Source organism: Microcebus murinus, chromosome 24, assembly GCF_040939455.1.
Source record: "Microcebus murinus isolate Inina chromosome 24, M.murinus_Inina_mat1.0, whole genome shotgun sequence".
Classification (NCBI taxonomy): Eukaryota; Metazoa; Chordata; class Mammalia; order Primates; family Cheirogaleidae; genus Microcebus; species Microcebus murinus.
Window position 1 is genome coordinate 17,290,449 of NC_134127.1, and position 25,496 is coordinate 17,315,944.

Sequence of the window (25,496 nt, forward strand, 5' to 3'; positions counted from 1 at the left end):
GCTGGGAGGAAACCCCCATATCTTAGAGACCCCAGCTCAGTAAGATGACCTAGGCTGGTTACTAGGCAATTTATAGGAACAGAGAGAGTATGCAGAGTTGGAAAGGGCTTTAGCCACGCCAAGACTCAGTGCTTCCTGGCACATCCTACGACACACAATACGGTCTCCCACAGCCGAGTCGTCCAGCCCAAAACATCAGTAGTGCCAAGGTTGAGAAACCCTGGTCTGTGCACAAAATACTGTTTTCCAAAAATTGAAAACATGCCATTCTTACTCCAAGAAATTATCATATCCACAAATTATATTTTATTAGCTGTGCAATACCACCTTCCATTCAAGTCCTGTGTTTTAATTAAGTTTTATGAACTACCAGTACAAATCGATACAATTCATTTTTTAATACACCAACAGCTTGAATGTTCTTGAAGCTTTTAAACAATGAGTTTACTGTGGGCAAACAGAAGGCAAGGAATCAGATAGCTCATGCATCTGGTGCTGGCTAATAAATAAATAATTTTCACATGAATGTAGAAACCGATCCGTTAACTGTATTTTTAAAAAATACTTTGAAACTGTAATAAAATGCAATTATCAGAAGCATCTTGGTGATTTAGGAGAAGAACTGCTTAATTTAAAAAATAATTCAGTTACTTCCACCTAGCCCCAGGGTGGATGGATGAACATGTAGCAAAATCTTCTATCCCACCAGACTCTGGCAGAAGAATTGATCTTTCATAAAATAAATTTTTCTGCATTTCTTCTTATGGAAGCCAGAAGCCAGGAAGAGCACCCTGCTTTGAAAAGAGATTGTTTGGTTCACACAGTATACTTTGGTTTATTTGAACAGGTAAGAAAGTGGTCCCCATATCTAAGGAGAAAATGTGTTTCCCGACTTGTAAATAACATCACGATATCGCCGGTCTAAAATGAGTTTCCTTTCCTGGTAAAGTGAAAAGGGTCCTTTTCTTTTCCTCCAGCGTTCAGTTGCCCCTCTCCAGAGACAGTCTTCAGATAAAGTATCCATCTGTGTCAATCTATAGTTCCAAACCACGCCTTCCACGTGTCGCCAGCTCTGTATTCAGTGTCCCACAGGATCAGCATTTGGCATGTCCTTGGATGTGGTATCAATATTGATGCTCTGAACTGAAAGTTTTTATAATGCATCTAAAAGTATCTTCTTAAAAAAATATAAAAATGTAAGCTAACTTGTGCTCTGATGTAAGGCTTGCAGATTGGTAATTAATTAAGCAGAATATAACTCACAAGCCGGAAAAAAGAAAAAAAAGTGCATTTTTAAACAAGCAAACTGGAGATGGTTAAAAACAACCAAAAAGATGAGATTATTTTTCATTGATCTTGGTAGAAGGTGACTCGATATTTATGGTTTCTTTTCTGGTCCATTTGCTTTTGTTTAATATACCCACGAGGATTGTGACGAGCGTGTCTCCTCTTCTGCTCTCTGATATTTTAGCATTCCTGGAAACTAGAGCCCTACTGAGATGACCATTTGTAAGAGGAGCAATGTGCTTGCCTTTCATTCTAATGAACTTTGCACAAAACTGGTCTTAATTCACGAACATTTCAAGGAGCACAGAAAACAATCGCTCTCATTTTGTTGTAAACACAATCAACGCCTCCACACCATCAGGCTTATAATCTCACAAGCATTCTGCCTTTGTCAGACACTTCACAGGGTGCAACTGGGCTAACTTTTGCAGGCAAAGTGGAGATTTTGATTTCTGTTGCATAAAGCCAACCAGAGAGAAATCGGAGGCTCTCTCCTCTCAAATTCTTTTCTCACCCTTTTTGGAAGTCTTTTCCTTTTCGCAGCCACTTGTTTGGTCATTGCAAAAGCAAAAAAGAGTTTCAGCGTCTCTCCCCAAATCCAGCCCTGGGAGTTCATGTCTTTTTGCTACTCGTCTTCTGTTTCTGTTTGCGAAGGTGAGCCTCGATCTCGTGCCTGAAGACGAGCATGCCCAGCTGCCCGTGGGACGCCTCGTTCATGGCCTTGGACTGCATGCACATCTTGTACTGCTCGGGGGTCAGCTCGTCCATGCAGCGCTTCTCGTGCCACAGGTGGAAGAGCCCCCGCACGGGCGTCCGCACCACTATGAGGTTGCTATGGAGATACTTCCGGTAAAGGTGCACGTCCTCTCCGCCCCAGCCTTTGATGTCCAAGTCAAACCCACCTGCCAGGAGAGAACACGCTGTTGAGTCACGCTGCCCGGGCATCTCCTGTTCTGCGTTTGCCTCCCCCAGCCGCACAAACATGGAACTTTCTCGAAAAGACATTCGGGGGACATGTGTGCTTCTCTGCCCCTCCAAGTTACCAGAGTGGCTGTCCAGGCCAGAGGCCCTGGAATTCCCACACACAGATGGCCTTCGGGACAGACAGCACCAACCTGAGATAACAAAACCTCAAGCAAAATTCCAGGCATTTACCTGCTTCAAAGAGCCACCAGCAATGCAGATGAAGAACCCTCGCCTCCCACTAAGAGCTCAGCAGCAACCCAACTTTTCTACTTGAAACCTCCCAGGGCAAATTCTTGGGTTTCTGTTTGGATGTGGCCTCTGCCTGGCTTTGCAGAACCCTGAGACTGGCAGCGTGGCAGAGTGAAGAGGATCTCAGGGTGCAAGAGTCACGTCCCACCGAAGCCCTCTCTTCCTATCGCGGACCTAAGTGGTGCTAAAAGAGCTGTGATTTCACCAGCGGCTGGGGAAGTCAGTCATTTTTTAAAGGGATTGGCCTCAGAGTCAGTTCTGATGTTCTACTCAAAAAAGAAAATCTTATTTCGCTTACTAATGAACTCCTTCACAAAGTCAGGCGTGGCCTGCTAAAGTCTCGCCTTTATAAGCTGAGATGCCCTACCATCTTTTCTTAACCTAAAGCCCACTGGGTCCCAGATGGAACTGGCCTCTGTTGTCCTTTTTCTTTCCCAGGAAATTCATTTCACTCTTAAAGAAACAGTGAGTGATTCTCGACATCTTTTCTCAGACATCCTCATGCAACCTGTTGCTTTCTTACACACCCCAAGCTGCACTGCTCTGATCGGGGCCATCACCAGAACTTGAAAAGGGGGTTCAAGGCCCAGGGAAAACCACAGCCAACCAGCCCCTGGCTGTTGATATGAGTGACCATGACCCCTCCATGGTGGGCAAAGAAATGTATGGGAATCGGGGGTCCAGAATTTGTGTCCTAGTTCTCTTAGAATCTGCCACTTCAGTTCTCTTGAATTTTAGTTATTTTCCTGCTTAAATGAAGTAGATATCCTAACCAAACAAGTTAGGGGCGGTGCTTGGCTAACCGCAATTGATTTATTATCATTATAACTTATTAAATGCAAGGTTCGCAAGTAAGACACTTGCACAAAGTACAAGACTGCAAAGAATGGGGTCAGAATGTGCCCCAAAGGTTCTGAGGTCATGGCAACGGCTTACTGAGGACGGGCACCCTTCCCATCCTGCTGTGTTCACTTTTGTCACAGATACATCCAGATTTAGGAGAATCCAATATATAAATAAAATTAGAAAAACATTCAATTGCAAAATCATCTTTCCCCGCACCAAGAGCAAAGAAACAGTTTCTTGCAATGGGAATTGTTAGAAAATTTTTAGAAATGTTCTTTTGGAAAATTTAACTTGCATGTAATTGCTTAGGAATATTTCTCTTAAAGAAGTCAAAGAACACCTGCTGTTAGCCGCTGGGTGCCTGCAGAGCAGCCACCATTCGGAGATCAGCCCCCTGGGTGCTCTGCGGCTTCTAAGGGGACTGGACTTCAAGTCCTTTTTTTCTTTCTTTTTTATTTTTTTTTTTTCATTTTAACCCAGGGATGGCTTTGAGGGATCCATAGTCCCTGGAGTCTGCGTCATTTCTGAACAAGACAAACCTGGGGCCGCTCCTCCTCCCTGACTTTAAAATGAGCAGCTTTAGGACTTGGGCCCGAGTGGGAGTAGCACGGGAGACAGGGGAGGTGGCAGCGCCTGGGGACAGGGAGCTCTGTGCTGCCCCGGCTCCACGGAGCCCTGTTCACTCACACCCTGGTCACGCGTGACCCACAGCCCCGTTCCCTTCAGGGTCACACGAGTAAGTATTGCCACGGGGAGGGGCTGTGGGATATCCGAGGGGGACAAGAGAGCTCAGTTCTCATCCATATGGTGCCCCTCACGTGCTGTGAGGCCTGGGGAGGTCCCTTTGCCTTTGAAAGGCTTGGTCCCCAGCTGCAACCCGGGGGCCTTTTCCTCTCTGTACTCTGGAAACTCGCAGGTGCATGCGAGTGCGTGTATGCGTTGCGTGCATGTACGTGTGTACCGACAGCAACCGCACACTCAGGTCTTGAAGTGACATCTGGAGTTTTGTGTGTCCCTTTGACCCTTCCCGGGACGCTCAGGCTGTCCTGCGTGGACAGGGCTCAGCGGCCAGGACCCAGCTAGGAGGCGGCCCCGGACCACTTGCTGCAAAGCCGCTTTTATGGGACGAGCTGCCTTTTTATCCCAGATTGCGTGTCTTATTTCGGGTGACCGAGAGGTGCTGGAGGAGATTATAGGGGCTAAAGTGCTGCCCCTCCCAACTTCCCAAATCCCCTCGGGTCCAGCCCTGAGTCCATGACCTCTGGAATAGCATTTTTAATTATAATAATAATTATTATTTTTAAAGGAAACGGCACCACTTTTACCACCACACTGGAAATCTGCTCGTTTCCTCCAAGGGCTGCAGAGCCCGGCGGCCTCTGGGTGGCAGCAGAGACGCAGCGTCGCCTCACCTATGTTGATGAAGTCCGAGCGATACTGACATGTCATCCCAAATCCAAAGTCTCTCCAAAATCCAGTTTCTTTCTTTATGACCTGCAAGGAAAGCACTGCCATGTGAGGGGGAAGGACACAGTGGCCAAAAATAGGGAGTGTTCGCACACTCACGTGAGCAGAAAGCACAGAGCCGGTCCCGTCCCCGCCAAGCAGCCACAACCACGCGGGGACGCGCAGACGGTCACAGCTCCTTACGCTCAGGCATACAGTAAACGCACCCGTCCCCAAACCGGGCCTTGTGATTTTTGGCACCTCTGGCTGGAATGTTTCTAGGGTGTAGGCAACGAACACACACACACACACACACACACACACACACACACACACACGCATAATCAAAAACAAACCAGGAGAGCAAGTTTTTGAGCAGAGCCATGGAAAAGCCACCTCCGCGTCTGGCCCCACCCCAGTGCCAGGGAGAACCGGAGGCCGCCGGGCCGTCGCACAGGGGCCAGCAAAGGGCTCAGGAAGTTGAGAAAAGGGCTAGAGAACAACTCGGAATTCAGCTGCCTGGCGTGGCGCAGGTACAGCACTCGCCCGGGGAATAAAAAGAGACGGGAGGGACTTCGGCATGTCCCCGGCCCTCCTGCTCGGCTCTCGCTCGCTGGGAAAGAGGGCACTGAAAGTCTAGGTTCTGGAGAAAGACTGACCATTCATCCTGATGCTATTTAAAAACCAAACTGCTCCCAAAAGATCTGCGGCGGTGCCAGCCTGTAGGGCTACAGAGAGGCCATCCAAGCAGCGCTCAGCCGCCGCCTCTGCGAGCACCTTTCCCATCCAGCTGCTGAAGCCGCCTTTCACACTATTTATATACATACGTATTTTGTGGCTGGGATAACTCTGGGTTTGAGATCTTAATTATCTTTCACGATTCGTTCCTACTGTTAACCTAGGTGCTTAGACAAAAGGACATCCCCTGCCCCAGGGAAGGGGGGTGTTCTAGCCAGTCCCTTGGATATCTGTGTCTTCCGTTGGGGACGTGTGGCTCTGTGCCCCGCTAATTAGAACCAGCATGTGAGGGGGCAAGAGCACCAGCGTCTTGTCCCAACTTGACCACTGGCTTTTTTGCCTTCCCTTCTTCGAGCCTCTGTTTTCTTTCCCAATAAAATGGGTTGAGTGAACCCGCTCCTAATCCAGCTCTTGCGTCCAAACATTCATCATATCACTTACTCCGCCTTCCTGAAGTTTTATCACTGGCTAATTATATTTGACAAATGGCTCACAGAAGGGTTAATGAATCTTAAATATCCTTTTACTCTGTAACCTGCAAAACCTCCCTGTAGATGTTGCTTATGCAACTGTTAACACCCATCAAAAGGGGCTAAGGAAAACATGGACCAGGAGAGGTTCAGTTGGTTAAAGTTGTCCCTAGCAGATGTTTTGCCAATTCTACATCGGAGCAAAGGACTGTTACACAGTATCTCCCGAAGGACAAGATAATTTCATTAGCATCTGCTAGAAAGACTTTGCAAAGAAAGAAAGTCTGGAAAAGTCTCTACTGAGTCATTTTTTAAACATGGATTTCATTGCATCCCTGTCTTATACCACCAGATATACCATTTCTGTCGCAGCGAATGGCTCAATATCCCTCCTGCCGGCCAGGACACGGGCAAGTTCCCCAAGCTTCTGGATCAAAAGGGAGTCAAGGAGAAATGCCAGTATCCCAACTTCAAATATTTGGCTGAAGTATACGTGGAATTTTCAAAAGAATGCTCCAAACAGGAAACATCATCGACCAGGGCTTGGGAAGAGAGACAAGAGGGATGGCCGAGGAAGCCGTCCCTAGACTCTGCGCCGAGACAACGTAGCATCTGACGAGGCTGAGCAAGGTGAAGGGTGACCCTCATGGGAACGGTGCGACAAAGACAAACTGATTTATGAGCTAGGGAATGAGCTACAGAAACACTTATTAAAGTCAGTTTTAAAGTTGACAAAGCCACAAAAAGCCACTATCAGAAGAGCTCATTGAAATTTAGCCGTTGGTGGAAACCGACTGGGTCGTGCCCTGAGCGTGTCGTTTCAGGGCAAGATGGAGTCCACGTCCTAGAGGTGCTGTGGCGTTAGGATGCATGTTTTGGTTTTTGTCCACGGTTCCTGGCTTACAACTCCATAGTCCTTGTTATACTGTAACGCTGGGGACCTTCAGGCCTCAGGAAACAGAATCTCTTTCTCACTTTTCCCTTCTTCCTTTCTTCTGCTCCAGGCAAGACTCTAATCTGATTGTGGACAAAAGACCCTCATCCCAGAGAGGGTCCTGCCCTGTACTCGGGAGGAACACCTCACAGAGAGGCCAGAATCTGAAGCAGACAGGCCTTGCTGGGTTTAGATCAAGCACTTTTTGTCTAGTCACGTTTCGACACGGTTGTCCCATGTCCAGTCATGGGAAGCCAATGAAGTCTCTCCATGAAAGGACCAAAGGGTGGGGTGTCTGGAGAGCTTCCGGAGAGCAGAGCCGAGAAGTGAGCAGGAAAGGGTGACCGGAAAGGTAGACAGGAAAGTGAACAAGAACTCATCCATGTGCCAGGAGGGTGACACACCCCAACTCCATGGGGACAGAAGCTCCCGAGCTTCGGATTGTTCCAGACCTCACCCTACATGTTTATCTCTCCATCGGGCTGTTTACCTGTATCCTTTTTAATAACCTGTTAAATGTTTCCCTCAGTTGTGTGAGCCGCTCTAGCAAATTAACCAAACCCAAAGGGGGGGGCGGTCACGGAAACCCCAATTTGAAGCCAGTCAGTCAGAAGTTCTGGAGGCCAGGACTCGTGACTAGCGGAAAGGATGGGTCAGTCTTGGGGACTGAGCCCTCAATCTGTGGGATCTGACACCACCTCTGGGTAGACAAGTGTCAGAATTAAATTAGATGACGCCCCCGCTGGTGTCCGCTGCTTGGTGTGTGCGGGGAAAAGCCCCACATTTGGCCACAGAAGTTGTCTTTTATGTTGACTGTTGTGCAGTTTAGAGGCGAGCGTACATCTGAGCATGTCACCTTCCCATTGGAGAGGCTCAGTGCAGTTCCAAGGAACCCACAAGGAAGCCTCGTGGCCCTACAGGACCCGGCCCCGCCTGTCACAGCCATCCCATCTCTGCTCGTCCCTCTGCCCCTCAGGGTCTCCAGCCGCCCCTTGCGGTCCCCATTGCCTGGGTCACCCTTTCCTGCTCACTTCTCGGCTCTGCTCTGATGTCACTTGCTCAGAGTGGTCGTCCTGACCCTTCCGGCCAGTGTCTGCACCCAACACCCCAACGCCACTCTCTACGTTGTCGCCCTGGTTTATTTCCTCTACAACAATGACGGCTCTCTGAAATGACACCGTTCATACATTTGTTTTCCTGATCGCTGACTATCTTCACCCACCACCATGGGTGAACGGATGCTCAGGACCTGCTGTCATCCACAGCACCCAGCACCCTGTCCAGCACACAGCAGGCACTCAATAAATACACCCCCAGGGAATGGGCAGGAAGCAGTCCCAGGGCAGAGATGGCTCGGAGCCAGTAAAAACAGACACCTTGCGAAGAGGAGCTAGATATCAGCAAGTGGCCCAGGGGGGCCAACTCTCAGAACTGTGTGGCTCTGGCCCAACAGACAAAAATGTTGTCACCTGCCTGGGGTCTGAGGCAGAGCGCCTCACTTCTTAGAAACTTTGCCCCAGGCGTAAGGAGCTCCATTGTTCTGTGCAAGCATTAAAATGACAGATACCAATGACAGGGCGTCTGCCAGGACAGGGGAAGAAGAAACCTCACGACAAAGACTATACTTTAAAAGAAAAGCATCTCTTCCTCCTGCCCTAGATTCCCCTGATCTGTTTTCAAGCTCTACCCTCATTTTTTTTTTTAAAAAAGTCTTTTGATGGCTGGCCGCCTCTCAGCTGTCCCCGCAGGGTCCCTCTGTCCCCACCCGAGAGCTCCACAGAGCCCTGCAGGGCACGAACACACCACAAAAGGACAGTTGTCAGGCCTGCTCTCCCACAGGAAGTTTCCAGAGCCCCAGCTCTGTGGGCGACTCACGTGACGGGGGTGATTATTTTCTATCGGGACCAAACACGAAGCACAGATGAGCATCTCTCCCCAAAGGCGTGGGGAGCCGGGGCGGCCGTCAGCGCCTGGCTGGTTTAATGGGGCCAACTTGGACAGCTGCCCGCGAGGCAATCTGGACCCGAAAATAAAACAAAATAACAAATACTCTGCCTGAGTATCGCCTCTACAGCAAAGAGAGTCTCCCCCAAGAGCTGAGGCTGGGTCTGGCCAGCCTGTGAGCAGGGCTGGTTTGTGGGTGTCTGACCCCCGCAGGGCCCCACGAAAAAGAATGGTTTGAGTGAAAAACTCTGTTTTGGTGTACAAAGCAGAGATATACATGTAGCACACAGACAGATACACAGTGTATCTGGGTATTACAATTTCATGGAGGGAAGAGGAAGCTATGTTATTGAGTGTACTGTCTGGCTTGAGCCGAAAGAGAAATCATGCCAGGACATGGTGAGAGATGAACCTTGTCCAACCTGAAGACACTCAAAACTGAAACTCTCTGGAAAGTACCATTGCATCAGCTGCCCGGGGTTAGCAGGCAGAGGGAGGGCAAAGGCCACAGGATGGGATGGACAGAACAGGTTTTGCTGCTTCTGGAAGCTTAAGCACAGTCGGATTTCCAAGAGAGAATTTCAGGAGACAAGTGATTTCAGTGGAAATCAGTTTACTCTCCCCGACTGCACAGAAACATGGGACACTTGGTCACATGACATCTTCAGGTTCATGCAGATGTCCTTCCTCCACCCTACGAGGTACACCGTGGGAAGAAGCATGGCTTTGACCCAACAGGAGGCAGAGCCGCCCAAAGCCAGGAAGGGCACACGGCCTTTAGACAAAAGCAACCCTCTGAGATTCAGCCTGAGCCACACACAGCTTTAGATAAACCCAGATGAGCCCCGAGCAGGAAAAGATCGCAGCCCAGAGCTTGGGGTGGGTGAAGGGTCTTCTCTCTGTCAGTGCCGGCAGCAATAATGGGATCTCCCCCATTGTCTCCCATGGGTGCGTCTACGCGGCGCAGAGTCTAGTCTGGCTGGCTGCCTCCTCCTACCCCATTACAGCTTCTCTGCAGAATGGGCTGCCTGTGACAATGGAGACATCTCAGCTTACAGGGACCCTTGGGGGCCACATGGTTCAACTATCCATCACCTACGCAGCCAAGTGCTTAGCAGGGAGGTCCCTCCAATCTTCCTCTGAAAACCACCTTGCTGTGACACCTTGGATGCTAATATGCACCTGTGGCACCTAGATGTGTGGGACTGTGGCGCCATGCGAAGGGGACAGAGAATTGTGGTCCAGACAACTGCATCTGGCCGTCACTGGGTCAACCCACCCTTCTGATTTCCGTTTTCCATCTGACACATGGGAACATAAAACTCCCCCCTTCTCACCTTGTAGGATTTTGTAATAAAGAGAAAATGCACTGCATCCATAATGCAATAATATTAATACTAGTTTCCAAAAACCATAGAAGAAACTATGAAGGTGTGAAATTACCTTTCGGCAAAGTACCGTTCCCATTTATTTTCCACTTTTAAATATTGCAAGAACTTTTAATCAACAAGGCACTAGGAGCAAAGGCTAACACATTTGCCAAACTAAAAAAAAAAAAAAAAAACTACCAAGGGGATCATCTCACAGATTCCCACTCACCTGTGCTCACGGTCAGCTGCCCCTGGTAATGAAAGACGCTACACAGCGACACGAGGGCATCGGTGGGATAATTACTCACCAGCTGCTGCTCTAAGGGAGGCACTGCCTCGTGATGGCCGTATATTATGCCTGGGTTGTACTGGCTGAAAAGGACCGGATAAAACACCTTCTTCCCTGCAAACCGGAAGGCAAACATTTGCTCAAAGTGACAGATACAACAATGAGGTTTGCTCGTTGACATTCAGTTTTCTGAAACACCCCAGATATTTGCATTTGCATCATTTTTTTCTTTTTCTCTCCACTCAACCCTCCAATAGGTCTTAGAAGTGCAGCACAAGGCAGACCAGAGAGATTCTCAAATATTTCCGACCTCCCAGCACAGGAATAATATTTGAAATACTGACGGTCAGTGGCTCCAGCATTGGGCACCAACCAATGGGAGTGGGTGTGCAAAGTCCTGGTGCTGCTCCCTGCCCCGCCAGACACTAACCCTTGAACTTGCTGGCTCGTGGGTGGTCTCCAAGGCTGCCAGGGTGATGATGGGGACAGCCCAGGGCAGTTGCTAAAGAGCAACTCACACAGACGAATTTCTATATTTTGATAACTGACATGATCACGCTAGCGATTATCAGCTGAATGTCAACCTTGCCCATGAGTCAAGTCTATAAATATAATTTCCGTATTGGGGGTTCTTTCTGCTCAGAGCCCTTCTGCCCTGGGTACCTGCCCATGGCTACTCTTTTCTCTTTACATCTGGGCAGCTTTTCCAAGTTCATGCCCTCCCCACCACACTTTCTCCTGTGGATGTTCACCAACGCTGACCTCCCAGCTGGAGATGAAAAAGGGGTCATGAACGTGAACTTGGGACAAAGAGTCCCAGAACTGTGGTGGCCGACAGGTCCATAATATGGGCCCAGAGGAGAAATCAAACCAGGTGTTCTTCCTTCTCTTTGCCAATGGGGTAAAAGGAGCTAGCTGAGGAGGATGCCACAGCAAACTGTGAAGAGAATGACACACGAGCGCAAGACAGGTGAATGGCACCCGAGGGTGAGCAGAGAGGCCCCGCACCTGGCTGTGTATTCAGCCTGCACGTGTTGAGGAATTCAGAGGTGAAGTAGATGTCAACGTCACAGAAGAAAAGAAGGACATTGCTCCCCTTCCAGAAGCGGGCGCCGACGTCCAGTCCCTTGCCCCTAGAAAATTCTCCATTCAGTTGGATGAAGGTGAAGTTCCTGAAGTTGGCAGCTCTGAAAGGCAAGGCCAGGTACAGTCACTCACGTGCCCACAATTCCCAGGAAAATACAATGACCAGGGCTCATCCATGTCTTGTCACTTTTTGTTTGCAGCCCTGAGGGTATTGGGACTATCCCAGCAGTTACAGAATGACCCAGACTCACCGGAAACTCATTGGGATCAAAGGAAAGAACCAAGAACACCTAGTGAAAGGTTTATTTTTAATTTTTCTAGCAATTTCTTCATATTGAACAGTGTACCGTCATCACTAGTGTATATTCTTTGTGATGGGGAAAATGTGACCCAGTGAAGACTAGGAATGCAACCCAGGAAAAATCTCCAGGCTTCCTGAGTCCCCCAGATGAACCCACTGAAATCACCTTGCAATGGCTCCACCTAGCATCTTCTCATTTGCATTCAAACCCAGGAGCCAGGCAAGATGTTCTTGATGTGTATCTGTCCCCAAACAGATTTTAAGCTGGATGGCCTCCCCACCCTCAGGGAAAGCAGCATTGCACAGCGGAAGAAGCCACCAATTGGAGTTTGAACACTAGGATGGCTCCAACCTGGCTCTCCTGCAGTCAACTCTGTGATCTAGCCCAGCCCAGCAATCTCCCCGGAGCTCAGTTGCCTCACCTGCAAAATAGGACTAATAACACCTCCCTTGGCCATCTCACAGGGCTATTAGCTAGATAAACAGTGCCAAGAACATAAAGCCCTCGGTAAGCATCAGCTACTGCTGCTATTAGCACAGGCAAGGTTTCCCAGGCCTGAGGTAGTGAAGCCAAGATGTTTCTGTAGTTTTCTGTTCTTTCCCAGGAAAGGCAGAACCTTCTAGAATGGGGCACGTCTTGCGCAGAAGTTCTAGGAGTTCAATCAGCACCTAGTGGGACAGGGACTGTCTTCTACCCGACAGAACTAGATAGAGAATCACCTTCAGTCCTGCTCAGGAAGGGACCCAGCACTTGGCAAATCCCTCTTTACTTAGTGGCATCTTCCCTCCCCAACATCTCCCTCATTTTCATATATTCACAAGGTACAGAAGCTCATTTCCATTTTTAAAAGTTTGTGTTCCAAGTAACTATCTTGGGTAAAGGTCAACACAGATATAGAGTCATAAACTTTTAAAATGCTAAGTTGTGCTGGTATCTGGCAATTTAATCAGTGAAACTAGTTTTGCTGCTCCTTCCTTAACTTAACCTTCCTCTCTCAGATCTGGGAGGGAGCCTGGCTTCTTATCTTGGGAATCTGTGGGCCCATCCTTGTCTGCATCTGATGCCGGGCGTGCCTTTCAGAATTAGTTCAAGGTAGGAGGCCCCGAGATGGGAACAGCACAGGTCTACAGGTCAGGGAACCCGGATCGAGGGCCTAGAACTGCACCTCGTTACCACCACATGCCCTGTAGATGTTTTCGAATCAATGTGTAACATACGAACGATTCTAACCCCAGCTCTGCCTCTAATTCATTCGAGGTAAGTCGCTCCCCATCTTCTATGAGTTTCCTTATTGCAAAATCCAGCAGTTACAGAGTTCAAAGGCTCATTTACACACTAACTGCCTATTTTTCTATGATTCTGCATTCCCCCGCAGCCCGGCTCTACATTTGGAGGGATTCTTCTCCTTTTCTAGAACTTTATCTTGAGCCTTTTCTCTGGGTAGGTGGCCCCGGTTCCTATTTCTGTGAGTAGCACTAAAGTTGTACCCCAAAACTTTTTCAGTCTTTGGTCAAGGGCAGTGCTGCTACCCTGGCTCCAAAGACATTTAGAAGGTCTGAAGATCCTTTGCAAGCACTTTCATATCTCCTAGAGGTTTCTACAGCCACAGCTGTAGGTTGGCTAAACCCATTTCTCCCTACCCTGTTGGGTCAGTTTCCAGGAAAGTGCTTAGATTTTACCTGTTCTTCTAAGGCCATTTCCAGCCCATCTCACAGGTACTTGCCTACCCTCCTGGGCCCATCTTGTTTTAGCTTGCTGTGTATTTAACATAGACAGCCAATAGCAGCTCTGTTTGTTTCAAGGTTTATACCCTATGGGACCCTTGCTACCCAGCCCTCCACACCCCTACCCAAGCCCGGATTCCATAGTGATGTCTGTTCACAAACTTACAGGGCAAAGGAGGATGAACATTCCCAAACACAATGAACGAGCAAACCTTTCCTCAATCTGGTTGTATCTAACTCATAATCCAGATACCTTCCCCTTCAAGAGGGTTTCCAGGATCTAGCATTAGGGATTTCAACTATAACAAAACTTTATATTTGAACAACACCAAGCAACTTTTGGTGAGGGAAGAGGAGTGTAGTTCCTTAACACACTGCATTAAAGGAATCGCAACACCAGGATTTTCCTGCTTGGATAGTTTGCAGTCCACTTGTGCAGACATGCCAAATATTTACAAAAGTCAAGTCACACTGATGGTTAAATAAGGATACAAGGCAGCATTAGAAACCGAGGTAACAGTGGTAAAGATCTGACAGGTCTATTGGTGATTAATTACCAAGTTAATAGTAGAGAGACTGTGGGTGCTATAAATTTAGAGTGAAAAGTGGTAATTTGGTACACAAATTTGCTAACACAATATATAAGTTCATCTAGTCTGTTCTGTACAGAGATCCCCCAACCCTGTCTTGAGCTGTTCCTAATAAATGCTGTCCCCTGCTCTTCTGAGGGTTGAGGAGGGGCTGGACTCATTTGTCATCCACAGTCACTGGAAAAACTCATGGTGTCCCATGTTTGAGATGACCTTCATTCATCTCAATGTTTGTTTTTTTTTTAAACATCGACCTTTATGCTTCATGTGTTACTTCTAGAGAAAGAAAATTCAGGAAAACAGATACAGCTGGAGAACCTTTTACATGGCCTAGTGTAAAAAGCAATTGGCTTCCTTTCTTTTTATGCAACCTCTCTACAAGGATGGGACAAACCCATGTTATAGCCATGGCACCAGCCAATCTGAATATGCATTTCAAACCCGCTGTCCAGGGTGTCTGCAGGTGCAGAGAAAGCCCCAGAAGCGGCACCCAGCCCTGCCCAAGCACTGTTTCCACGGGGGCCACAGGGGGGCCCCGTGTGCACACGGCACCAGCAGCCTCTGCTTGCTCAGGACTCAGTCCCGATCCAGCTCTGTCTGGGACCCTCGTCCACCCTGGTCAACACTGGCCAGAGGCCACATGTGTTGTTACTGCTGATATGGTAGCCGGGTCTGTGCTGGCTCCGCTCTGAGCCCTCACAACTCCCCCAACCCCGATGAGGGAGCTGGACAGAAGGAAGGGTGGGACAGAGCCATCGCTGGCCTGGGAAGCCACACAGCCAGTCACAGGCCCATAATGCCAACTTTTTCACCCAACTGTGGTTCTCAACATGGCCGCCACGTCACCGTGCTCAGCTACGAGTCTGTCTGCAGATGAATAATAATGGGACTACTTTTCCTCTGGACTCCTCAACCCAAGGCTTCCTTTAATTAACCAGTAATCTCGAAGAACCCCTCCCTGTCCTCTCTTGCCATCGGGAAGGGCCTCCGATAATTCACAAGTGCTCTCTGCCAAGAACCAGGGCTGTTCTGGAAACGCCAGGAAAAGAATCGGGGCAACTTCCTCCCTTTTCTACAACAGAGAGATTAATCCACTGTCAAACCTTCTGGACCCAGAAACGAGGCGGCCTCATCTCAGACTTATCAGCACCACCCAGGGGGCTCCCGAACAGGAAGCAGCGACAGGAAGAGGAATTGGCTTCTGCAGGATGGTGGGGCCCCCATCTTCACTCTGAATGCTGCTTCCTTGGGCAGGGTCTCGCTCACTAGACCAGCACGCCCTCTACTCAACGATGTGTATTAAGAGGCAGCAAAGCCACAAGAAAGCAATGACAGATCAACTCAAATCACTGATTTGCCCAGTGAAGCGTGGTGGGGCGGGGCTAGGGGACATGCCCAAGGTTCATGGACATGAGGCTACAACCCCTAAACACAGAGCATGGGGTGCACAGGCAGGAGCCCCATTCTGTCCTCTGTCTCTGCACCGCCCCCTGCCACAGCGACCGGGTGATGGACTAGTCGCCAAGGCGTGGACGTGCCCGGGGCCCCGTCTATGCTCGTCGTTCCCTCCCCAGAGCACGCTTTCTGCCTCTATTCCTGTGAAAACCCCACCATCCTTTAAGGCCATGTCAAGTGTCACTGCCTCTCTCACGCCTTGCTACAAACTGAAGCGCCCTGTCTGTGCTCCCAAGCATTGCATCCAGGCCTCCCTCTGTCCCCACTGCGTCCCTGTGTCTTCCTGTGCCCCTGCTTGCACAGACAGCTGTTCTAGCAGGCTCGAAACCAGGGGTCCTCAAACTTTTTTTAAACAGGGGGTCAGTTCACTGTCCCTCAGACCATTGGAGAGTGCGGCGCACATTCCACACATGCGCACTGTGGGCCCTGGACCAGTCGGCTGCTAAGCAGGACAGGCAGTGGCGGCAAAAACACCCTGTGGGCCAGACAAATGTCCTCGGCGGGGCACATGTGGCCTGCAGGCTATAGTTTGAGGACCCCTGCACCCTTCAAGGGCAGCGACTGCCTTGCTTTGTTTTTTCTATCATGAGAGATTATCCAGCACCGTGCGGTAAATGGTACACACAGGGCAACCCTGGATGGAGAAACACCGGTTGAACCGGAAGTGAACGGATGGAAATCACTGAGGCACAGTTCAGATCCGCCCTGACAGGAGGCGCTGCCAAGAGATGCCTCCCCCTTCCCAAGAAGTCACAGCCCGCTCGGGTGGGCACCAGGGAAGCCCCTGCCCTTTGAGCACGCCCAACTCCCACGTCGGAAAGAGGCTGGGACCCACGGATTCTGAAGGACAGGCACAAGCCCAAGGTCTTAAGATGGCGACAAATATGAAATAACAGAAAAACAAGAGGTGAGCAAAATGAGATGCAATTTGATCCAAAATATTTAATTTACCCATTCAAAGAAACGGAATATTTCGTGTTGTGCCTAAAATAATAGCCTAGTAAGAAATGGGCGCTTATCGTGGTAGATTGGGGACATCACATTTTATATTATGTAATTTCCTGCGATGAACCTGAGAGTGCAGTTCTAAAAGACCACCTGATTTACTCATAATTATTTCTTCTTCTCCTCTTGCATTGTATTATCAACTGATAAAACTCTTGAATTTCTCACTCAATTCCTTTCTTTTATATAGCAAATCTGGTGCATGAGAACTCCAAGTCATACAAAGTCATTTTTATAGAGGTTATAATGACCTGAGAAAGCTATTTCTACTGGAGATTTAATTTCCCTAATTGATTTACATTTCCCAGAATTGCTGGATTATAAATGATAAAAGATCTTGCTGTCTAATATGATTTACTATCATACAGACTCTTCCTCACAACTGCAAGGAAATTCTCTTAATGTCACACTTCCCACCATAGCCCTTTACTTTTAAAAAAATCTTAAAATTTACACAGAAACTATTCTATCCAGTGTGTAATTTTAAATTTTAAATCTTACGGCCCTAAATGTTGAAATCACTTAGGAGTTGTTCTACTTCCTGAACACATTTGAATATGGTGAAAAAATTAAAACTGAACATGTCATCCAATTTTTCATAGTAGGCACTTTAAATGATTTAGAATTTCCGGACTCTGAGCTTATATGAGCCTGTTATAGCAAATTTCTATAGGGAATTCATTTTTTGCGTGTCCACTGGTTCTCAGATTTCACGTGAAAATGAGCCACAGTCCACGGAGAGCAAATGCATGTGCGCGAACCTCAGAACAGTTGCAATGCAAGCCACAGATAATTAGAATTCACCATCTTCCAGGCTAAACGCTCAGATTGCCTTTTCTTTTTCACTGTACGTATACAGCTTTGTTTTCTTTTGTTTTAAATGGGGGAAATCAAAGCCAGCTCTGGCAGGTACCAAACAAATTTGCTGATGCACAGAAAAACGGTGAGATTCAAAAGTCTGGCATGAGAGGCCTCTACCAGAGAGTTTTTGTAGGAAAAAAATTGAGGGTGGCAATCTGAATGCCACACTGAGCCTTTGTGCGCTGTTGCTAATGACAGTGGGAGTGACTACGAAGAAGGCAAGTGAGGAAGGGAGGACTCCTTCCTAATCAGTGAATGCCTCCACCCACCGCCACCAAGTAAAGAAAGCCATCTCTTAGCCTCATCATAGGTGTAGGCCAGGGGTCCTCAAGCTTTTTAAACAGGGGGCCAGTTCACTGTCCCTCAAACCATTGGAGAGTGCGCACGGTGGGCCCAGGACGAGTTGGCTGCTAAACAGGACAGGCAGCGGCGGCAAAAACACCTGGTGGACCGGATAAATGTCCTAGGTGGGTGGCATGTGGCCCGTGGGCCATAGTTTGAGGTCATCTAGACTGTAGGCCAACATGTACTAATATAAAGAACCTGGGTGGTGACCTCCAGGCTGCTGTCTCCACGAGGACATAGTCCTTCAACCCTCTCCCCTCTGGATCCATTCAGGTGGTCTCAATGCTCAGACTTGGCTCATGCAACTGCAGTTTCTCCTCTTTAAAACCTAGGTGTGTAATTCCTACTCTTGTCTACTCTCCACTACAAAGCATGCTTGCCCTTTCCTACACCCTAGCCATATGCACACTTCCGGATGACAGCCATCCTAGCAGGGGTGATTTGCACTGTGGTTTAGATTTGCATTTCTCTAATGATTAATGATGTTGAACATCTTCTCACATGCTTATTAGCCATGTGTGTATCATCTTTAGAGACATGTCCATGCAAATCTTTTGTCTGTTTTTAAATTATTTTTTGTTTTACTGCTAAATGACAAATGGTCTCTTTATATAGTGGATACTAAACCCTTAGATCCTTATCAGGTTATGACTTACAAGTATCTTCTCCCATTATGTGAGCCATCTTTTTGCTTTCACAGTAGCACAAGACTTTTTAATTTTGATAAAGTCCAATTTATCCACTTGTTCTTTAGTTGCTGTGCTTTAGATGTCATATCCAAGAAGCTATTGCCTAAGGTCTTGAAGAACGACACCTATGTTTTTCTTCTAAGAATTTTATAGTCATAACTCTTAGATTTAGGTATTTGATCTATTTGAACCCAACTTTTGTATACGCTGTGACATATGCACACCAAGTACAGAAGGTGACTTTCATTTTTTGCATATGGATATTCAGTTGTCCCAAAACCATTCTTGAAAAGACTCTTCCTTCCCCCACATAATTACCTGGCACCATTGTTAAAAGTCAAACGACCATAAATGTGTGGGTTCATTTCTGGACTCTCAATTCTGTTCCACTCATCTGTATGTCTGTCTTTATGCCAGTACCACTGTCTTGATTACTGTTATTTTACAGTAAGTTTTGAAATGGGAGTGTGAGTTCTCCAACTTTGTTGTATTTATCAGGATTGTTTGGGCAGCTTTTGTGCTGATTTCAAGATTCTTTGTCTTTGACTTTCAGTAGTTCGATTATGATACGCTTATAGTGTACATTTCCTTGAATTTATTCTATTTGGAGTTTGTTGAGATTCTTGGATATGTAGATTAATGTTTTACATCAAATTTGAGAAGTTGTTGCCCATTATTTCCTCAGATATTTGAATGCCCCTTTCTCTCTCTCCTCATCTCCTTCTTAGACTCATTATATGTATATTGATATGCTTGGTGGTATCCCACAAATCTGAGGTTTGTTCATTTTCTTTATTCTTTTTTCTTTCTGTTTCTAAGACACTCATCAGCCTATCAGGTCATCTCAGTTGGCCTATCTTAAAGTTTACTGATTCTTTTACTTCTTCAAACTTGCCATTGAACTTCCTCCCTTGTTCGTTTTCGTTTTCATTGTTGTACTTTTCAAATCCAGAATTTCTATTAGTTCTCTTCTTATCATTTCTACCTCTTTATTGATATACTCTATTTGATAAAACATGGTTTTATCAAATTTTTTAATCTATTTGATAAAACATGGTTTTTATCAAATCCTCCCCAAAACCCATTCAGGCACATCCCATAGAGAGCTGGTCCACCAAGCAGAGTTAGGCTGAATTCCACTTCTGGCAAATGCCAGGGGAGATGGTCAGAGGCCTAAGTCGCTGCCTTAATCTGTGAGGTGCTATCGCTGCTTCTGTTTCCCAGGGTTTGAGAATCCCTTACCTGCTTGGGAGGGATTTACTATGAAGCTTATTTCATTTTAGCAGATGAGATTCTTATCTAAAGATTCCTTGTTTAAGGTGCCGCTCAAATTTCCAAAATAAACAAACGAAACCTTTCCCCCAATTTTTCTTCTAGAATGTTCTGATAAAATCTTCCTGGAGTTATTGTTCAAACAAGTCACTTCAAAGATGTGTGAAACGCTGTGGCAAGGCAGGTCCCTGATCACCACCACCCCTCTTTAACAACACATACACTCCAAGACAGGGACGTGTCTCATTTCTAGTACCTCAATCTCAGAGATGATTCCTCTAAAAGATGCTTTTGTGTCCTTGTGACTGGACAAAGACGAACTTGCAATGTAGAAAACATCAACTCTTGCCAATTCATCTACCAGTTGCATTTTTTAAAAATTTCCCATTGCATAGCTCCAAGCACATATCTACTAGGCCAGTGTTTTTTATAGTATGATCCACGGATCACCCATGTCAGTATCACACATGAAACTAGTCTGAAGGATTCCCAGGCTTCATCACAGGCCCAGTGACTCAGGATGTGTGGGGCTGGACCCCAGGAAATCAGAATTTTAAAAAGCATCCCAGGTTATTTCAAAGCCTATTTATATTAAATATTTAAGAACCACTGTGCTAGGATTTAATCTGAGATTAACTGAAGCTTGGAAAAAAAAATCTGTAGAACAAGAACCAGATATTGAGAACTGATTTGTACTGTTATCTATGGCAGTGGCTTGTAAACATTTTGACCTCAATCCTTACAAAGGAATACATCATACATCAGGACACAGTACACACACACACGTACACATACTCTGAAGTTAGTTTCATGAAACAGTATTTATCCTTACTATCTGTGATTAATTCTGACATTTCCTATCCTATTCTATTTCATTTTTAAAGAACATTGGACATAACCCACTAATTCGATGCCACACTCCTCTAATGGGGTTTGCAGAACAGTGATCTATAGCAATTACCTGAAATGTAAAGCTCAACTGAGTAAGTGTAAATCTAGGAAAAGAGTGTAGTAGAACACTGCATACTAGTCATTAAATAAGATTTTTAAAAGAGATTCTAAAAATATATGCATTTTGGTATATTTAAAACAGCTTAATCACAATACTGATCTCCAAATGAAATAAATTTCATTTCATATGATCACAAATCTTATTACTTTCAAGTAACAATTATGGGTTTTAGGAGGGGCCATAAATCAGAGTGAAAATCGGATGCTATGTTAAGACTGAGTTTTGGAACTTAACAGATGAGGTTCAGATCCTGGCTGTCCCCTGTGCCAGGGATGAGAAAACCTCTCTAAGCCTCAGTTTCCTCATCTATGAAGTGGGGCTAATCACACCATCTATCTCATAAGGTGGTTGTGAATATTAAACAAGATAATTCATGCAAATAATAATGGAATTATTATTTTAAAACAAGATGCCTTGGAGCAAAAGTTTTAGCACCTTAGAAGAATAAGATACTTAAAGCCTCATTTATAAGCTTACATATAGATTACTATGTATACAGATTTACTACATACCTGGCATTGTCTTTGTTTTGATGAACAAACATTTTCCATATAAGATGCTGTGCTAAGTGCTAAAATTACAAAAAGGCATGAGACAGAGTACCTCTTATTAAACAGCTTATACTCAAGCTGCAAAGCTGGACAACAGAAAGAAATATAAATTGCCAAATCACATGCCAAGTGCCGACCATAAGAGGTAGTGGAAGTGAGTGCAATCCGAATGCACAGAGAAAAGCACTGGGAGTGAGGAAGGTTCCAGATGTGGGGATGGAACAGCACTGAGGTTTGAGCAAACAAGGAGGAGGGCGGAAGGAGCCCCGAGAAGAGGAGAACAACAGGAGTGCACACAACAGGGCAAACTCTGTCCTCAGTTTGGCCAGGGAGCAGTAAGTCGTAAGGGCAAGGTTAGAATTAAGAGCCAGTTTGGGGGTCAGGCTGAGGCAATGGGTGATGTAGGGAGATTCATCTGGAAGGTTGAGAGTGGGGTAAACTGAGGCTGGCTGCGGAGCTCTGGACATTCCTCGAAGAGGCGACCTAATCAAAGCAATAGCATGGGAGAGATGGGACATGTCCCAAAGCTTCATGACATCAATGCTACAGATATTACCCATTGACAGAATGAGGATATCAACACACAAAAAAAATGGTTTGAATTAGTTTTGCCAAAGTTTATGTAGCATTACTTTAAAGCATCGACTGACTTAGTCTCTAGCATGAAGTTTTCTGTACAGACAGGCTGATCACTGGCCGTTTTCCAAAGTGTTAGGTAAGCCATCCCTACTACTCAAGTGATTTTACTTTTCTTGTTCAGATTCTAGGCATTCTTTGCACATCGAGCCACATCTTTGGGTTGAGAACTCAGCTTGCCAGGGACCTTGATATGGAGAAGAATGCCCTGACTCCTATCACTAGAAAGGGTCTAAACCAGCCTTCTACATATCCATCAGACTAGTATAAATTTGGTTTATGGTTGTGTGTACCCATCAGCAAATGTATGGTCATTCTTTATTGTGCTGGAAATCTGTCAGACCTAGTAGGATGGATATTGTCACTCGTGGCTGTACTTCAGAGTCATCTGGATACCTGCTTAGAATCCCTCAGAGTATGGCAGCTATCCAGAGAGCAAAGAGCTCTGGACCACCAGGGGGACCACCACACCTTCTCATACAATGGTTCTCGATCCAGGCCTCATGTGAGAGTCATCTGAGAAACTTAAACCCATGTCCAGGAATGGACATGAATTCTGATCATCCATGCTCTTCACTCCTAAGCAGAGATGAGAAGGACATTGCAATGCATTGGAGTTGGGGGATTTCTATTCCACTTATGTTTAGGATGTTCAATTATTTTATTCTATTTTATCTCCATTAGATGGCCCTAGCTTAAATTGCTTTAGAGCAAAAATCAGCGACCTTTCTGTAAAGGGCCAGATATTAAAGAGTTTAGGCTTTGTGTGTTATACAGTCTTTATGGTAACTATTCATCTTTGCAGTTGTGGCACAAAAGCAGCCATACGTAATATGTAAACAAACAAGTGTGCCCACATTGCAATAAAACTTTATTTATAAAAATAGGTGGCCAGTGGCCTGTAGTTTGCAAACCCCTGCTTTAGAATGTTTGAATAATTACAGTTAGCATTCAGATCTGGGGCCCATTAATGCAAAACTAGTAACAAAGCATGAAAATAAATGCAAAAAAATACACTCAATCTTGACTCTTATCCCTCAACTATCATCTAATTGTAATTTACTGGAAACTTAAAATAGGGCCCTGTTTATATCTAAATTTTATGGATCTATTCGTACTATTTCCCCCACACCTCCCTGGTGAGGGTGGCAGTACCATTCCGGCTTCCTCACTGGTAGAAGATGCCATAGCAGTTACTTGTTTATTATGATAGGAGAAAGAAATCCATCTATGCTACCTTTGGATATATATTTATTCCCCATGCAAATGACTAACCAGGTATAAATATACAACCTGAGGCCTGAAGTTTTTGGTTAAATCATTTCTGTTCAACTAAATAGGTTTAATTGAGGAACCTGCCTCAGCCATTGCTTCTGGTTTTGCTCTAATGTCTCCAAACAAATAATGAATGAAAGCCCAAAGGTTGAGACCACTTGCTACGTGGATGGGATCTGGGCATGGATATCACTCAGCCTTGCAAGCTGCAACTGAGATGGAGCTCACTGCATAGCTGTGCTCTACCTAATTCCTGCTCTGGGACAAAGTCCCCCAGTCGATGGTGATAGAGTGATCACATCCAGTCAAGCAGAAGCTGAAAGAGGCCGACACTCCCTGCCACCTCGCTGCAGGGCAGTTTGTCTCCACTGTCAAAGCCATCACCCCTGCACAATGAAGACAAGTGCCAGACAGGGTGGTCTCCCTGGGAAGGAGGGCACAGACTTGCCCCTGCACAAGGCCAGCAATCAGTCAATCTCCATGTCACCCACAGTGTTAAGGAAAATAAAACCAGGCAGAAGCTGCAGCCGCAGATGTGTACTTCTGAGTTCAGTTACCAAGACTCCTCATTGGAGCTCCCTGTCGTACTCACCTGGAAGTGTTTTCAAGTATTCCTTTGACTTCATTCATTTCTTCTTTCCCAAAGTAAACAACGGTGAGATGAACTCTCCCATCCTGTTGGATGCACATCTCCCTGGAAAACACAACACATACGTGTCTGGTTCCTGTTTGCACATTAACACAAACACCTTTTTTTTTTTTTTATGAAGTGCAAAAGGGTCTTGAAATAAAGTAAGTAACCGACCAGGACAGCAGAGATGGGGAGCTGAGGCATTTCTGGTTGGCTATTCTGACTGCCTGCATTTATATATTAATATATCTCACCAGGAGAACAAGGAAATTCAAACATGCAGATCTGGAAAATCAAAACTTGGATATAAGGCACCACAGGTCACGCCTGCCACAGACCTCGCCCCTTGGGGTCAGACAGTGTCATGGAACGTGACGTGGCTTCTTAGCCCCAAAAGGATTCTATGAAATATAAAAGATGTGAATTCCGTTTTGCAAATGAGAAAGCTACAGCTCAGAAAGGGTAAGACTAGAATTTTTATCTATGCCTCCTCTCTTGGGTGAACTAAGCACAAATAGTCCTAGAAACTGAATGAATGAAGGTAAAAATCCTTTTGCTTAGGACTCTAGAAACCCCTGGAAATATCCAGTGTGACAACTGTCCAAGGGAGTGACAAGGCAGAAGCATAGTGGTTGGATTTCACCTTTCCCAGGCAGATGCAATCATCTCCACTGTATCCCCATTTCCCCTGTGACTCTGATTGTCCCAGACACCTGGCATCTCATGCTCCGGGGTCCCGACAGAGCAACCTTCTGGCTCTGGACCGTCCTCCCCTGCGTCCTCACCAGAGCTTATTGGCTGTTTGCCCATGTCCTGTCCTCTCAACCATAACCCCTAATCAATCTAGTAAGGTCCTAAGGTCCTCTGCTGGGGTTTACTTTATATATGCATATGTGCATATGCATAAATGTGTGTATGTGAATATATATATATATGCGCAAGTAAATGTATGTGTGCATGTATGCCTACATAAATACATATGTATGCAAATATGTTTGTGTACATGTATATGCATATATGTACAGTCATCCATCAGTGTCCATGGGGGATTGGTTCTAGGACCCCCTGTAGGTAAAAAAAAAATCCACAGATACTCAAGTCCCTTATATTAATATAAAAGAGTAGTATTTGCATACAACCTATGCACATCCTCCTGTCTACTTTAAATCATCTCTAGATTACTTTTAATGCCCAATCCAATGTGACTGCTATGTAAATAGTCCTGCATCACTTAGGGAATGATGAGATAAAACGTCTGTGCATGCTCAGTACTGATGCAACCACCCATTTCTTAATAGTTTTGATCTGTGGTTTGCTGAATGGAGGGTGTGGAACCCATACATACAGGGGGCTGAGTGTATGAGTGGATGTGTATGATTTTAATGTGAGTTTTCCAGAAACAAGTTAATGGAAAGATTCTATTGGTAGGATGATTTTTTTGTGATATTTTGCATTTTGTCTGTTTTATTCTTCCACTTTTTTTTTTTTTAATCTCTGTATTGGCTACTTTCCTTAACCCACAA

General features: G+C 46.1%; 1 protein-coding gene across 3 annotated transcripts in view; it reads right to left on the bottom strand.

The window, feature by feature from the left end:
• Nucleotides 1–283: 283 nt before the first annotated feature.
• The window catches only part of CSGALNACT1 (chondroitin sulfate N-acetylgalactosaminyltransferase 1), a 275,401-nt gene continuing 250,188 nt past the window's right edge, over nucleotides 284–25,496 (bottom strand). For all 3 annotated transcript variants that reach the window (XM_012785057.2, XM_012785056.2, XM_012785053.2), the window contains 5 exons: nucleotides 23,935–24,036; nucleotides 11,548–11,726; nucleotides 10,559–10,653; nucleotides 4,761–4,842; nucleotides 284–2,189 (listed from right to left, as the gene is read on the bottom strand). In XM_012785057.2, the coding sequence (XP_012640511.1) occupies nucleotides 1,900–2,189; nucleotides 4,761–4,842; nucleotides 10,559–10,653; nucleotides 11,548–11,726; nucleotides 23,935–24,036 (748 nt within the window). In that variant the 3' untranslated portion in view covers nucleotides 284–1,899. The remainder of the gene's footprint in view (nucleotides 2,190–4,760; nucleotides 4,843–10,558; nucleotides 10,654–11,547; nucleotides 11,727–23,934; nucleotides 24,037–25,496) is intronic.